Source organism: Ylistrum balloti, unplaced genomic scaffold, assembly GCF_031769215.1.
Source record: "Ylistrum balloti isolate Yb309-2 unplaced genomic scaffold, AGI_CSIRO_Ybal_v1 Utg369860, whole genome shotgun sequence".
NCBI lineage: Eukaryota > Metazoa > Mollusca > Bivalvia > Pectinida > Pectinidae > Ylistrum > Ylistrum balloti.
The window spans coordinates 585828-602177 of NW_026782008.1; the positions used below are offsets into that span (position 1 = coordinate 585828).

Here is a 16350-nt window from a genome sequence, read left to right on the forward strand (position 1 = left end):
TAGAAGGAACCGTTCTCTCACATTCTAAAAAGCCAGGTAGTATAGCGAGAGGGAACCGTTCTCTCACATTCTAAAATGCCAGGTAGTATAGCGAGAGGGAACCGTTCTCTCACATTCTAAAATGCCAGTTAGTATAGCGAGAGGGAACCATTCTCTCACATTCTAAAAGGCCAAGGCAAATACTATTCTCTCACATTCTAAAAAGCCAGGTAGCATAGCGAGAGGGAACCGTTCTCTCACATTCTAAAAAGCCAGTTAGTATAGCGAGAGGGAACCATTCTCTTACATTCTAAAAAGCCAGGTAGTATAGTGAGAGGGAACCATTATCTCACATTCTAAAAAGCCAGGTAGTATAGCGAGAGGGAGCCATTGAAACGTTGTGTTTAAGAGTCCTGCAGCGTAAGAAGTTGAATATATTATAATAGTCACACGAAACCTTTCCCGTAGTCCTTCATTACTGAATAAGATGAATCTACTTGAACTGTTCTGATGTTCCTGAACGATAATGATGTAGATCTGCCCTAATGTTATAAGTCTTAAGAAGCAAAATTCAGTAGACATGCAAGTGATCACTTTATATCCTAACCTGCTATAATTGCGTGATCTGTTTATAACTACATTTCGTCTGGGCAGACACCGCGATAACATGCCGTCAATATCCCTTAAAGTCTTATAAATTCAATTAGCAAGCATTGCTGAACCTAGAGCGTCTGTCTATAAAACGGATGTTACCAAGTTGTTCTGCTGCTTAAATTCTTCATTCCGCCTTATCATATATGGTGGGGCTAATTAATACATGTATGTTGATGAAATGGATGATTGGCAGTCAATGAACCGTAACGCAACCTGTCGTTTCTACTGTTTTAACACACGTGTGTTACGTATTATTGAATTTAGATCATGCAGAACGTCACATCATATTTTAAATGTATACATCCTGTAAGTAACATTGTATTTTGAGCATGTCGATGATATCTGTATCACGCATTTTGAGCATACAAATGTTAAAATGAAATTGAGCATACATATGTTACAATTAACTAATTGTACTTTGAACCTGTACGTTAAAATTAACGGATGTTTTTCTAACTTTTATGCTACAATAAACGGTTGTATTTTGAACCTGTATTTTACAATAAAATGTATTTTGAATCTGTATTTTACAATAAAATGTATTTTGAACCTGTATGTTACAAATAAACGGCTGTATTTTGAACCTGTATGTTACAAATAAACGGCTGTATTTTGAATATGTATGTTACAAATAAACGGCTGTATTTTGAACCTGTATGTTACAAATAAACGGCTGTATTTTGAACCTGTATGTTACAAATAAACGGCTGTATTTTGAATATGTATGTTACAAATAAACGGCTGTATTTTGAACCTGTATGTTACAAATAAACGGCTGTATTTGGAACCTGTATGGTACAAATAAACGGCTGTATTTTGAACCTGTATGTTATAATGAACGGTTGTATTTTGAACCTGTATGGTACAAATAAATGGCTGTATTTTGAACCTGTATGTTATAATGAACGGTTGTATTTTGAACCTGTATGGTACAAATAAATGGCTGTATTTTGAACCTGTATGTTATAATGAACGGTTGTATTTTGAACCTGTATGGCATTGAGGTGTTTAAACATTGCCTGATAGCCTACAGTGACCAGGATGTAGATGGATTTAAGCTTTGGAACCTTGCCTGTGACCGTGACAACGCCTGATAGCCTACAGTGACCAGGATGTAGATGGAATTAAGCTTCGGAACCTTGCCTGTGACCGTGACAAAGCCTGACAGCCTACAGTGACCAGGATGTAGATGGAATCAAGCTTCGGAACCTTGTCAACGACCGTGACAAAGCCTGACAGCCTACAGTGACCAGGATGTAGATGGAATTAAGCTTCGGAACCTTGCCAGTGACCGTGACAAAGTCTGATAGCTTACAGTGACCAGGATGTAGATGGAATTAAGCTTCGGAACCTTGCCTGTGACCGTGACAAAGCCTGACAGCCTACAGTGACCAGGATGTAGATGGAATCAAGCTTCGGAACCTTGCCTGTGACCGTGACAAAGCCTGACAGCCTACAGAGACCGGGATAGCAAACGACTCAACAAACGTCACCTTGTCGACTCCCGTGACAAAGCCTGACAGCCTACAGACCAGGATGTAGAATTAAGCTTCGGAATGGAAGCCTGACAGCCTACAGTGACCAGGATGTAGAACCTTGCCAGTGACCGTGACAAAGTCTGATAGCTTACAGTGACCAGGATGTAGATGGAATTAAGCTTCGGAACCTTGCCAGTGACCGTGACAAAGTCTGATAGCCTACAGTGACCAGGATGTAGATGGAATTAAGCTTCGGAACCTTGCCTGTGACCGTGACAAAGTCTGATAGCCTACAGTGACCAGGATGTAGATGGAATCAAGCTTCGGGACCTTGCCAGTGACCATGACAAAGTCTGATAGCCTACAGTGACCAGGATGTAGATGGATTTAAGCCTCGGAACCTTGCCAGTGACCGTGACAAAGTCTGATAGCCTACAGTGATCAGGATGTAGATGGAATCAAGCTTCAGAACCTCAAATATGACTAGAAATCCTTTCGTAGAAAAAATGCCATACAAATGGATTTTGCCCCATTTTGAATAAAGAAGCACGTCTAGCGATACAAAACGAAACTCAACTGAACGAAGTCCGTCGAAACTCCGTGATTAGAGGGTTGACTTTTCACATTACTCTTCGTCAATAGTTCATCAGTCCGTTTGTTGGACAGTCAGTCCGTCTGGTAAACATTTTTAATGACATTTACAATAAATTCTTATATTTTATTTATTGTTTCGGTTGGGTCGCTTCCTGTGCATGGCATATATCTGAGTTCAACTTTCGACTGTTGTGACAGCTAAATATCACTAACTATTGAATGGATCTTCTTGAAACTTTCATGACAGCATGTTGTACGTTCAACTATGTAGCAAGATATGTAGACATATAATTGTTTCTCTATTGATATTGTCACTGGAGCCGTTTAACTAAGGGACAATATCAAACTAAATAGGTATAATGAAAACAATCTGAGAAGGAGCACCAATGTTTTTTTTTTTTTTTTTTTTTGGGGGGGGGGGGGGGGTGGGGGAGTTCTTGTGTAATGTCATATAATGAGATAATCACGGCCATATCTACAGATGTAACATTAATCAGTATTCTTCATTCCAACCGTCCATAACCAGTTCGCCTTTACAAAATTGTCTGCCATCACCAATCTCCTTCTCGCTTTGTCTGCTATCACCAATGTCCTTCTCACAATGTCTATCATCACTAATCTCCTTTTCACATTGTCTGCCATCATTAATCTCCTTTAAACATTGTCTGCCATCACCAATCTCCTTCTTCTTTGTCTGCTATCACCAAACTCCTTCTCGCTTTGTCTATCATCACCAATCTCCTTTTCACATCGTCTATCATCACCAATCTCCTTTTTGCTTTGTCTACCATCACCAATCTCCTTTTCACATTGTCTACCATCATCATCAACGTCATTTAAACATTGTCTGTCATCACTAATGTCTTCCCGTATTGTCTGTCATCATCAACGTCCTTTACATATTGTCTGTCATCACCAATATTCTTCCCACATTGCCCATCATCATCAACGTCATTTAAACATTGTCTGCCATCACCAATATTCTTCCCACATTCCCATCATCATCAACGTCATTTAAATATTGTCTGTCATCACCAATATTCTTCCCACATTGCCCATCATCATCAACGTCCTTTACATATTGTCTGTCATCACCATTATTCTTCCTACATTGCCCATCATCATCAACGTCATTTAAACATTGTCTGCCATCACCAATATTCTTCCCACATTGCCCATAATCATCAACGTCCTTTACATATTGTCTGTCATCACCAATATTCTTCCCACACTGCCCATCATAATCAACGTCCTTTACATATTGTCTGTCATCACCATTATTCTTCCCACATTGCCCATCATCATCAACGTCATTTAAACATTGTCTGCCATCACCAATATTCTTCCCACACTGCCCATCATCATCAACGTCCTTTACATATTGTCTGCCATCACCAATATTCTTCCCACATTGCCCATCATCATCAACGTCATTTAAATATCGTCTGTCATCACCAATGCCTTCCCGTATTGTCAAAATAGGTTAGCATGGACGTATGTTCAGGAGTACGTGTCATTAATCAATACTTTCTAGCTGGAATTTATAATGGAGTTTTGACAGTCAACATTGTAAAAGGATGTGCGTGTAAGATGATGACGGCCACTCCCAGGCCTTCTCTGGTGGATACATACGTTGAATAACAAACCTAGATACAATGACATTTCAATCATCAGCATGCCGAGAAGGCTCACATATAAATTATGCTATACATGTACACAAACATGCTTTCAGGATTTAATGAAGTTTCAATGAAAATGTTTGTATTCAATCATTGCATACGGAAGTTTTAATTTTGACATCAATGAATACGGATACTTATTTCTTAAAGACAACGCCCAATATATTATTTTCTCCAAATCATTGGAAAGTTTCAGGTGACAAGACGAAGCCGGCGGAGGAAACACGCCCCAGGACCACGGGTCACAGGTGTGGCGTGTGGTGCTGGTGCACGTGACAATGGCAAATGAAGTAAATAACAGAATTAAACTGAATATCTGCAATCACCAAATTATTACCAAACGTGTCTGTCAGAATGACAAGGGACGACACTCGAAAGAGTAGCAAATGTCAAGGTTACACAGAGGTCGAACAGTGCAGCAGGCCACCATTCCATGGAATTCAGAAGGCGGGAAGCTAGCAGTCATATTGATAACTGGGAGCATTTTATCTGTACTAGAAACGGAAGTGTATCGAAATAGCTGATCATAATTGTACCAAAATAATACTGAAATGATACCTTGTCAGGGAGAAAAGGCTTAGGGGCACTTCAGACACCATTCGAAATTATGTCCAGATAATATCAAGTCTATTTTAGATTCATTGTAAATAACATGTATATTTTTATATGATGATTGACATACAATTATACACGTCAAGTGCGACAATATTCCGATCCCGGGATACCCATTGTTTGATTAAACCGCGTAATGTCACGCAGTACTAGACAACGCTTCCTTGAGAAAACCGCCTGTTACTCATTCCCATTCACGACTAAACGTAATTTTTATTTCAGATCACAATAAAAATAGGATGGAATCACTTGGCGTGTAAACCATTTAAAAGTTTTAAGAATGAAATTCCACGTTCCGCTATCGTTAACTATATCTTGCTTTAAATGTGTGGTGATATCACGGCCTGGTGCAGGCAGGACCGAACACCATGCGCGGTGTGTGTTTCATAAGGAGGAACAAAGGATCCCGGAGTACAATTTGTCTGTGGTTACAGACACTCAATACAGGTTGACGGTCTAACAGAATGTTTTAGAAAAAGGTGCGTTTTTATCATCATTCCTTTTTTTTCCTCAACAATTCTTAGTGTTGAACGGATTTCATCAGATACCTTATGGATACGTTGAAACTGGGGCATGTGGTTGATCAAACAGTTAACAGGTATTTCACGTATCTATGATCAATGATCCCGGGACAATATAGACCATGTAGACATTGGATTCCACAGAACTTGTAAGTAAACAAGTGTAAAAACAAGTCAGAACAAAAGGTGATTGTACACCACCAACAATGACAGATTTAATATAACAGAAAAAACACAGTCAAGATATGGTGAACCGGAAGTTCACCACGTCAAATATACAAATATCCGGGAAGATTTCATGAAACTAATTTCGGGCTACAACTTTTGATTTAGAAGAAAGTATCCTAAATAATATCTGACACTATCGAAAACTTAAAATAATATAAAATATTTAAATTCTTTTCTGTCGGGGCCAAACCGGTAGGTCATTATATGTGAATGGTTTCGGCCACAGAGGTTGAAGGTGTTTGTATGCATAAATGACGATTTGTTTCGAAATCAGAAGGAATAATGTTTTTGGCACTGCCATGAACCTGTCCACGACCGATTTCCACGATTGATGATTATCCCATTCAGCTGACAGCTTGTTTACATGTACGACGTGAACTCTATCAGCCTGCCCTAGCTGTTACCCCGACAACAACCTTGACCTTCGGCTGACATTGCTCATTACCCGGCAGCCTTGTCAAAACACATGAAACATTAATGTGACAGTAAATGAAAGTGGTGGGCCCTGTGGCCGTGGCCATTTCGGCACGCGCGCGTCACGCGCCCGCTAGTTTAGTACGCAGGACCGGGGACTGAAAGCAGCGCTTATCGTTTTATCCGAACAATATCAACATATTAAGCATGTTCCGTCACCGACCAGAAAAAAATTATCGCTATTATTCTGTTTACTATTTAAGTAACTATCGTGGGCGTAAAACAGTCATTTAAGTCGAGTGGATAGCCTCCGGGTTACAGCTAAGGTACCATCATGAGCTGGACTTCTTTGCAAGCTTTGAGTCTGAGAAATGCTGTTCACCTCCTTGTTGTTATTTATAACACTACCATTTTATTAATTTTCAAATTGGAACAAGATAATAGGGCCAATAGGTTCTTGTATCTTATTCGGAAATTTCAACCTTCATATCTAAACTTTTTATTAAAAAATGTTGTGATTAAATTGGATAAAATTCAATTTGAATGTTTATCACAACCCCTCTGCCCCGAATGGGGCCTAACCATACATTTATACGATATTCAGTTTCCTTCACCGACGGAAAATTGAAATAACATTTTGTCCAAAACCTTTCATGACAAAAGAAGATGGATTTTAAAGATTTACATCTATTTACACTATTTTGTCTCGCCCGTCGTTTGTGCAGTCTCCTTAACCGAAGTGTTTTTAATGCACTTCGTAAAGATAAAGAAGGGTTCCTTAAGCATATGCTATATATCCCCTATGGGGCCGCGCCCCTCAGATCCTGTCAACCTGGTCCAATCATTTATTTTTTCATCCAATGAAACTTCTGAACAAATTTAGTCTACGTCCACTATGCCGTTCATTAGCAGTAACAAGATTTAGGTAAAAAGTTGACCACGACAAATATATAATTGGACTTACTGAGAAAGACAAGATTTTAAAAGTTAATTTCTAACTTCAAATAAAAAAATAAAATAGGAGGATATTTCCTGCCTAGACAGTAAACTTTTTGTACTTATGAAATTGGAGACGAATACCATTATCTTCATAAGTGTAATGATAAGTAAAGACTTCATGTACAACTAAGAATCAAACTCCAGATTATTATTGATATCTTACTATCAATGAGATGAAGACTATTTATAATAGGTGTTTAATGGTAAACGTTTGTAGATATCTAGAAAAATAAAACCACGCGATTTATCAATATTGTCTATTTGTATTACAAACAAAAAAAACTATTTTACTGTATATAATATTTTTGGATTTATCTTAAATAGAATCTTTGTCACGCATATTAAATGCTTACTTTGTACAATGACCTCTTGTTATACACAATCAGAGTGTCTGAGAGTAGAATACGTTCTGAAGTCACCGTCATTGGGATCAGATGATCTTAACATTTAAACGCCCCCTGTTCAGAATGTCGAACGTATGGTGTAGGGGTCACGTGAAACTCGGGTCACGTGCCACTGTTATTAATTCATTGCTACTGCTGGTTACTTTTAGTTGTATTCCACTGTTTCCAACATGGCACTGCTCAGATTAATAAATGTGAACTAATACAAATCGAAATACTTTTGTATACATGACAGGGAACGAAATTCATAAAGAGCGAGTATTCAGATTACGGATGTTAACGTGTTAACGGATGCCGAAGAATTCCATGTGTATATACTGTCTGGTAAAACGCCATGATTGGTTAACACAAAGTGGACTTTGTGGTAGAGTGATTCCATACCAAGTTTAATTGTTTAATAGCCGTATCATGATATAAAGGCTGAGGAAATTGTTTTTATAAGCAAATGTAACGAAAAATTAAAGACTTTTTAGAAAGCAGACCGACTTCACAAGAATGATGTAATTTGTCTTTCATTTGTACTGTATTCAGAAGCGTGATTTATATCACATAGCAACACTCCTTTTGAAATATGACACCCAACATGTGCTACTCTAGTCCAGAGAGAAAAAACATGTCTGATTAATTATAAACCTGAAGAAGTTTTAACAAGTCGTATAAAGACCTAAACATGTAACAGATAGGCTGTCATATAGTCATAGTCAGGGTACGGGGAGGTCAGACAGGCTGTCATATAGTCACAGTCAGGGTACGGGGAGGTCAGACAGGCTGTCATATAGTCACAGTCAGGGTACGGGAAGGTCACACAGGCTGTCATATAGTCACAGTAAGGGTACGGGGAGGTCAGACAGGCTGTCATATAGTCACAGTCAGGGTACGGGGAGGTCAGACAGGCTGTCATATAGTCATAGTCAGGGTACGGGGAGGTCACACAGGCTGTCATATAGTCACAGTCAGGGTACGGGGAGGTCACACAGGCTGTCATATAGTCACAGTCAAGGTACGGGGAGGTCACACAGGCTGTCATATAGTCACAGTCAAGGTACGGGGAGGTCACACAGGCTGTCATATAGTCACAGTCAGGGTACGGGGAGGTCAGACAGGCTGTCATATAGTCACAGTCAGGGTACGGGGAGGTCAGACAGGCTGTCATATAGTCACAGTCAGGGTACGGGGAGGTCAGACAGGCTGTCATATAGTCACAGTCAGAGTACGGGGAGGTCACACAGGCTGTCATATAGTCACAGTCAGGGTACGGGGAGGTCACACAGGCTGTCATATAGTCACAGTCAGGGTACGGGGAGGTCAGACAGGCTGTCATATAGTCACAGTAAGGTTACGGGGAGGTCACACAGGCTGTCATATAGTCACAGTCAGCGGACGGGGAGGTCAGACAGGCTGTCATATAGTCACAGTCAGGTTACGGGGAGGTCAGACAGGCTGTCATATAGTCACAGTAAGGTTACGGGGAGGTCAGACAGGCTGTCATATAGTCACAGTCAGCGGACGGGGAGGTCAGACAGGCTGTCATATAGTCACAGTCAGGTTACGGGGAGGTCACACAGGCTGTCATATAGTCACAGTCAGGGTACGGGGAGGTCACACAGGCTGTCATATAGTCACAGTCAGGGTACGTGGAGGTCAGACAGGCTGTCATATAGTCACAGTCAGGGTACGGGGAGGTCAGACAGGCTGTCATATAGTCACAGTAAGGTTACGGGGAGGTCAGACAGGCTGTCATATAGTCACAGTCAGGGTACGGGGAGGTCAGACAGGCTGTCATATAGTCACAGTCAGGGTACGGGGAGGTCAGACAGGCTGTCATATAGTCACAGTCAGGGTACGGGGAGGTCACACAGGCTGTCATATAGTCACAGTCAGGGTACGGGGAGGTCAGACAGGCTGTCATATAGTCACAGTCAGGGTACGGGGAGGTCAGACAGGCTGTCATATAGTCACAGTCAGGGTACGGGGAGGTCAGACAGGCTGTCATATAGTCACAGTCAGGGTACGGGGAGGTCAGACAGGCTGTCATATAGTCACAGTCAGGGTACGGGGAGGTCAGACAGGCTGTCATATAGTCACAGTCAGGGTACGGGGAGGTCAGACAGGCTGTCATATAGTCACAGTCAGGGTACGGGGAGGTCAGACAGGCTGTCATATAGTCACAGTCAGGGTACGGGGAGGTCAGACAGGCTGTCATATAGTCACAGTCAGGGTACGGGGAGGTCAGACAGGCTGTCATATAGTCACAGTCAGGGTACGGGGAGGTCAGACAGGCTGTCATATAGTCACAGTCAGGGTACGGGGAGGTCAGACAGGCTGTCATATAGTCACAGTTAGGGTACGGGGAGGTCAGACAGGCTGTCATATAGTCACAGTCAAGGTACGGGGAGGTCAGATAGGCTGTCATATAGTCACAGTCGGGGTACAGGGAGATCAGACAGGCTGTCATGTAATCACAGTCAGGGTACGGGGAGGTCAGACAGGCTGTCATATAGTCACAGTCAGGGTACGGGGAGGTCAGACAGGCTGTCATATAGTCACAGTCAGGGTACGGGGAGGTCAGACAGGCTGTCATATAGTCACAGTCAGCGGACGGGGAGGTCACACAGGCTGTCATATAGTCACAGTCAGGGTACGGGGAGGTCAGACAGGCTGTCATATAGTCATAGTCAGGGTACGGGGAGGTCAGACAGGCTGTCATATAGTCACAGTCAGGGTACGGGGAGGTCAGACAGGCTGTCTGTCATATAGTCACAGTCAGCGGACGGGGAGGTCACACAGGCTGTCATATAGTCACAGTCAGGGTACGGGGAGGTCAGAAAGGCTGTCATATAGTCACAGTAAGGTTACGGGGGGGTCACACAGGCTGTCATATAGTCACAGTCAGCGGACGGGGAGGTCAGACAGGCTGTCATATAGTCACAGTCAGGGTACGGGGAGGTCAGACAGGCTGTCATATAGTCACAGTAAGGTTACGGGGAGGTCACACAGGCTGTCATATAGTCACAGTCAGGGTACGGGGAGGTCAGACAGGCTGTCATATAGTCACAGTCAGGGTACGGGGAGGTCACACAGGCTGTCATATAGTCACAGTCAGGGTACGGGGAGGTCAGACAGGCTGTCATATAGTCACAGTCAGGGTACGGGGAGGTCAGACAGGCTGTCATATAGTCACAGTCAGGGTACGGGGAGGTCACACAGGCTGTCATATAGTCACAGTCAGTACGGGGAGGTCAGACAGGCTGTCATATAGTCACAGTCAGGGTACGGGGAGGTCAGACAGGCTGTCATATAGTCACAGTCAGGGTACGGGGAGGTCAGACAGGCTGTCATATAGTCACAGTCAGGGTACGGGGAGGTCAGACAGGCTGTCATATAGTCACAGTCAGCGGACGGGGAGGTCAGACAGGCTGTCATATAGTCACAGTCAGGGTACGGGGAGGTCAGACAGGCTGTCATATAGTCACAGTCAGGGTACGGGGAGGGACAGGCTGTCATATAGTCACAGTCAGGGTACGGGGAGGCTGTCATATAGTCACAGTCAGGGTACGGGGAGGTCAGACAGGCTGTCATATAGTCACAGTCAGGGTACGGGGGGTCACACAGGCTGTCATATAGTCACAGTCAGCGGACGGGGAGGTCAGACAGGCTGTCATATAGTCACAGTCAGGGTACGGGGAGGTCAGACAGGCTGTCATATAGTCACAGTCAGGGTACGGGGAGGTCAGACAGGCTGTCATATAGTCACAGTCAGGGTACGGGGAGGTCAGACAGGCTGTCATATAGTCACAGTCAGGGTACAGGTAATCACAGTCAGGGTACGGGGAGGTCAGACAGGCTGTCATATAGTCACAGTCAGGGTACGGGGAGGTCAGACAGGCTGTCATATAGTCACAGTAAGGTTACGGGGAGGTCACACAGGCTGTCATATAGTCACAGTCAGAGCACAGGGAGGTCAGACAGGCTGTCATATAGTCACAGTCAGAGCACAGGGAGGTCACACAGGCTGTCATATAGTCACGGTCAGAGCACAGGGAGGTCACACAGGATGTCATATAGTCACAGTTAGGGTATGGGGAGGTCAGACAGACTGTCATATAGTCATAGTCACAGTACAGGGAGGTCACACAGGCTGTCATATAGTCACAGTCAGAGCACAGGGAGGTCACACATGATGTCATATAGTCACATTTAGGGTACGAGGAGGTCAGACAGACTGTCATATAGTCACAGTCAGGGTACGGGGGTGGAATTGGGACAGAGGCAGTCAAGATGCCAAAGTCAATGTACGACGGGGGTTGGGGTGGGGAGAAAGCGGCAATCAAGTAGCCAAAGCCAAGGTACTGGGGTAGGGGTATCAGAGAGCCACAATTAATATACAGAAAGGAGACAGGGGTTGTCCTGTGCCCATAGCAGTTCGTTCAAAGTGATGTGTAAGAGTATACACATGTACATAAATGCATTCGATCACGCACGTTTAGATAGTGCATATTTCACATTATAATACTCGGGACTTTTTTACGTCGCCAGAACACTGACGTTTCTCGGTGAGACGATACCCGAAAATGGGAGGAGTCAGACGGAAAATACTAATAGGGGTATAATAGTCCTGTCAATACTTATAGGAAAACCTGTCAATCAATACAGTCCAGTAATACTGACGTTAGGGGTATACGATACCCGAAATGGGAGGAGGTACGGAAAACCTCCATGTGATCAACTGAATTTATGATCACCATTCCATTTGATAGGGGTATAATAGTCCATCAATACTGATAGGGGTATAATAGTCCATCAATACTGATAGGGGTATAATAGTCCATCAATACTGATAGGGGTATAATAGTCCATCAATACTGATAGGGGTATAATAGTCCATCAATACTGATAGGGGTATAATAGTCCATCAATACTGATAGGGGTATAATAGTCCATCAATACTGATAGGGGTATAATAGTCCATCAATACTGATAGGGGTATAATAGTCCATCAATACTGATAGGGGTATCATAGTCCATCAATACTGATAGGGGTATAATAGTCCATCAATACTGATAGGGTATAATAGTCCATCAATACTGATAGGGGTATAATAGTCCATCAATACTGATAGGGGTATAATAGTCCATCAATACTGATAGGGGTATAATAGTCCATCAATACTGATAGGGGTATAATAGTCCAGCAATACTGATAGGGGTATAATGGTCCATTAATACTGGTAGGGGTATAATAGTCCATCAATACTGATAGGGGTATAATAGTCCATCAATACTGATAGGGGTATAATAGTCCATCAATACTGATAGGGGTATGATAGTCCATCAATACTGATAGAGGTAAAATACTCCATCAATACTGATAGGAGTATAATAGTCCATCAATACTGATAGGGGTATAATAGTCCATCAATACTGATAGGGGTATATTAGTCCAGCAATACTGATAGGGGTATAATAGTCCATCAATACTGATAGGGGTATAATAGTCCATCAATACTGATAGGGGTATAATAGTCCATCAATACTGATAGGGGTATAATAGTCCATCAATACTGATAGGGGTATAATAGTCCATCAATACAATACTGATAGGGGTATAATAGTCCATCAATACTGATAGGGGTATAATAGTCCATCAATACTGATAGGGGTATAATAGTCCATCAATACTGATAGGGGTATAATAGTCCATCAATACTGATAGGGGTATAATAGTCCAGCAATACTTATAGGGAGTATTGAACGGAATAGTCCATGCATACTGATAGGGTATAATAGTCCATCAATACTGATAGGGGTATAATAGTCCATCAATACTGATAGGGGTATAATAGTCCATCAATACTGATAGGGGTATAATAGTCCATCAATACTGATAGGGGTATAATAGTCCATCAATACTGATAGGGGTATAATAGTCCATCAATACTGATAGGGGTATAATAGTCCATCAATACTGATAGGGGTATAATAGTCCATCAATACTGATAGGGGTATAATAGTCCATCAATACTGATAGGGGTATAATAGTCCATCAATACTGATAGGGGTATAACTCTTACTTGTAGACGTAATTACAACGCCTTTCTGATTTCCCTTGTTACTGAAATATCAATGGACGATTCTCGCACATATCATACATGCGACAACAGTATTATTATTCCTAAAGTTACGTCCAACTTTCACTCTCTACCAAAAACTCATTATTGACGAGATAAAACAAAAAAACAAATTCAAAGCAGGTAGGATCATATCAGCCAGCTTTATGGTATTATCTATCATAGCAGGAAGAAAAAGATGAACGGCAACACTTCATTGCTTGGTTAATGTTATAAATCAGGTCTGAAGAATTATATCTAAACAATGACAAACTATTCAAGTAGGTCACCTGACATAATTCAAGACTGGTCTATTGTTATCTCAGCTTTAAAATAGCCCTTTTTCTTCAAGTGGCAGATTTAGAATAACTTGATAATTACTACCAAAAAGGAATCGTGGAACCCAGACAAAATCAACTGTCATGTTAAACTAATTTATTCTTGGTTACCACTTTTCGTGTTTTCATTCGGATCTAATATGGCAGATAATACTGGCCTAGGATCAGCCGGTATTTCGCAGAGAAGGCATTACCATCATCTTTCAGGTCGTCTCCACCATGTTTCATCATTATCAGAAAGAAAAATGGCGAGATTATCCTGACAGTATTGATATGGACTAGACAGTTGATGGCAATTGCTGCAGAGTATTGATAAGATAACCGTTCCGGTCTCGTTCGAAAAGCCTAGACTCAGGTTTACTTGCAACCTGCTTGATCTTTTTCGTAATTACCTATTTTTACAGTCAGGATACATCACTCGACTTCTCTTGTTTATGAACATCTTTTATCCCAGTTTGGTACCAATGCTTTCCGCGCCGCACGTTGTGAAGAACAGATAGTTCCCAGTTTCATGCAAGTTCAAGACAGTGTCTTATATTAATGAAGCAGTTTTGATACATAACGATAGTTACTAGAACACGTTTGTTCATCAAACGAATAGTCGGTACTGTCATGTTATTATGTCAAGACTCGTTTCATATTGTCAGATGTTGCCCGAAACAAAGGCTCTGTGACTTAAAAAAAAAAAATTTTTTTAGTCAAGTCGTCCAAAGCGAGATAACTCTAATTTGTTGAAGAGATATTAAATACAAACATCAAATATTTTTATGAAATGTATGTTGTGAACCAAATGGCCTCGTGATTGCAAATCACATCGTGTCATTTGCCAAGTAGATAAATTAGACAACAAAAGCAAAAGAAGGGTTTTCATATTTTATACAAGATACTCTGCGTTAAAAATATGACAATAAATATAGAAATCTTCACAGAAGAAACACAATCAACAAGTTATATAACAAACAGCACTAGCAGCGTTTTAAAACATTTGCCATTCATTAATAACGGTTAAAAAGTTTATGAATAAAATGATGTGAAGGTGATTGATGAATGAAAATTGAAAATGAAATGATAAATGAATTAATGTTAATATGATTAAACTGAACCATGAATCATCAACTCTTGCACCAAGGACGTCCCGCGTCCTTCCGTGGGGTCCTTAGAGCTTCCAGTCAATTGTGACATCACCAGAGTTAGTCCAAGAGTTGATGAAGTACATTATTCACCGTAGCATTGTCTATTCCATTCAGCGTTCAACACGTGCCACAGAAATGCTGCCTTACGAAGAAATCCAACAAATCAACACAATAGTTTGTTAGTGAAAAGTTAACTCACAATTTACTTCTTCGCTGCTGGTTTCTTAGCAGCTTTCTTCGCTGCTGGTTTCTTTGCTGCCTTCTTTGGAGATTTCTTTACTGTCTTGGGTTTAGCAGATTTCTTTGCTGGGGACTTTGCAGTCTTCTTTTTTGGTGTTTTCGGCTTCTTTGGCTTCTTGGCTGCTGGTTTTGTTTTCTTTTCTCCGGTTTTCTTTGTCTTTGTCACTTTCTTTACCTTTGGTTTGGTGGGCTTCTTTGCCTTTTTGGTTTTGGTTTTGGTCTTCTCCCCCGCGGCTAATTTGAAGCTTCCCTTCACCTGGACAAGGCTTTTGGAAGCTACTCCTTTCTTGATAGCCAACTTCACTCCGCTGGACAGCTTGTCTTCATTGACTTTGTAGTTGGCACTAATGTACTTTTTGATCTTTTGTCTGGATGAGCCTCCTCTCTCCTTCATTGCCGTAATAGCAGCTCGTACCATTTCACTGTATGTGGGATGAGTTGCTGGTTTCTTAGGCTTTGAGGCCTTCTTAACTTTAACTTTTGGAGTTGCAGCAGACATGATGGTTTGTTTGATTCACGTACGTTCACAGTGTACTGTACGAGAGAACTGTCATGTATGAGTTGTCGGCCGTTAACGCCTTGTTTATATAAACTTTGCTCGAACCTGGCCGAAGACACCACCTACAACATCGACTCCGAATCCTATGTTTTCGTGATAGAACGAGCTTTTGTGTTTCTTGACTATAAAAATCGATGTTTTGATAAGTAACCACCCTTCGTATCCAATTAAATCGACTTGTTTTCAAATATACACTAATGAAGCTTCATTTTCATATAAATATTTGTATATTTACCATTCAAATATTCCTAAATATACAAGAAAAAAGACGAAGTTTATGTTTTCATGCTCAGAAAGTCTAAGTTTAAACGTCTATTATTTTGATATGATGAAGTCTCATCATTAGCCGAACGTTTTTTACACTTTGAAAAGATGTCGAAATTTGGCAAATATAAATTAAACAGCGGTCCG

The 16350-nt window shown here is 41.4% G+C and overlaps 2 protein-coding genes across 2 annotated transcripts; both read right to left on the reverse strand.

Annotated features, from left to right (window-relative positions):
- Positions 1 to 3359: 3359 nt before the first annotated feature.
- LOC132545876 (eukaryotic translation initiation factor 3 subunit A-like) lies at positions 3360 to 4850 on the reverse strand. Its single transcript, XM_060209547.1, has 3 exons — positions 4784 to 4850; positions 3697 to 4166; positions 3360 to 3581 (listed from the first exon to the last, which is right to left on the reverse strand). Exons 1-3 carry the CDS (start codon positions 4848 to 4850, stop codon positions 3360 to 3362), a joined length of 759 nt encoding a protein of 252 aa, XP_060065530.1.
- Positions 4851 to 14866: 10016 nt separating this feature from the next.
- On the reverse strand, positions 14867 to 15918 carry LOC132545881 (late histone H1-like). Its single transcript, XM_060209553.1, has one exon. The coding sequence runs from the start codon at positions 15877 to 15879 to the stop codon at positions 15343 to 15345; it is 537 nt and encodes a 178-aa protein (XP_060065536.1). The 5' UTR covers positions 15880 to 15918; the 3' UTR covers positions 14867 to 15342.
- Between the last annotated feature and the right edge of the window lie 432 nt (positions 15919 to 16350).

What these genes read in the sequence shown, in the direction of transcription:
- LOC132545881 (XM_060209553.1), bottom strand. Translation starts at nt 15,879, where the DNA reads ATGTCTGCTGCAACTCCAAAAGTTAAAGTTAAGAAGGCCTCAAAGCCT.
- LOC132545876 (XM_060209547.1), bottom strand. Translation starts at nt 4,850, where the DNA reads ATGACTGCTAGCTTCCCGCCTTCTGAATTCCATGGAATGGTGGCCTGC. An exon ending in CTGCACTGTTCGACCTCTGT is followed by an intron (nt 4,167 to 4,783) that starts GTAACCTTGACA and finishes CAATACGGGAAG; the next exon opens with GCATTGGTGATGACAGACGA. An exon ending in ACGTTGATGATGATGGGAAT is followed by an intron (nt 3,582 to 3,696) that starts GTGGGAAGAATA and finishes TGATGATGACAG; the next exon opens with ACAATACGGGAAGACATTAG.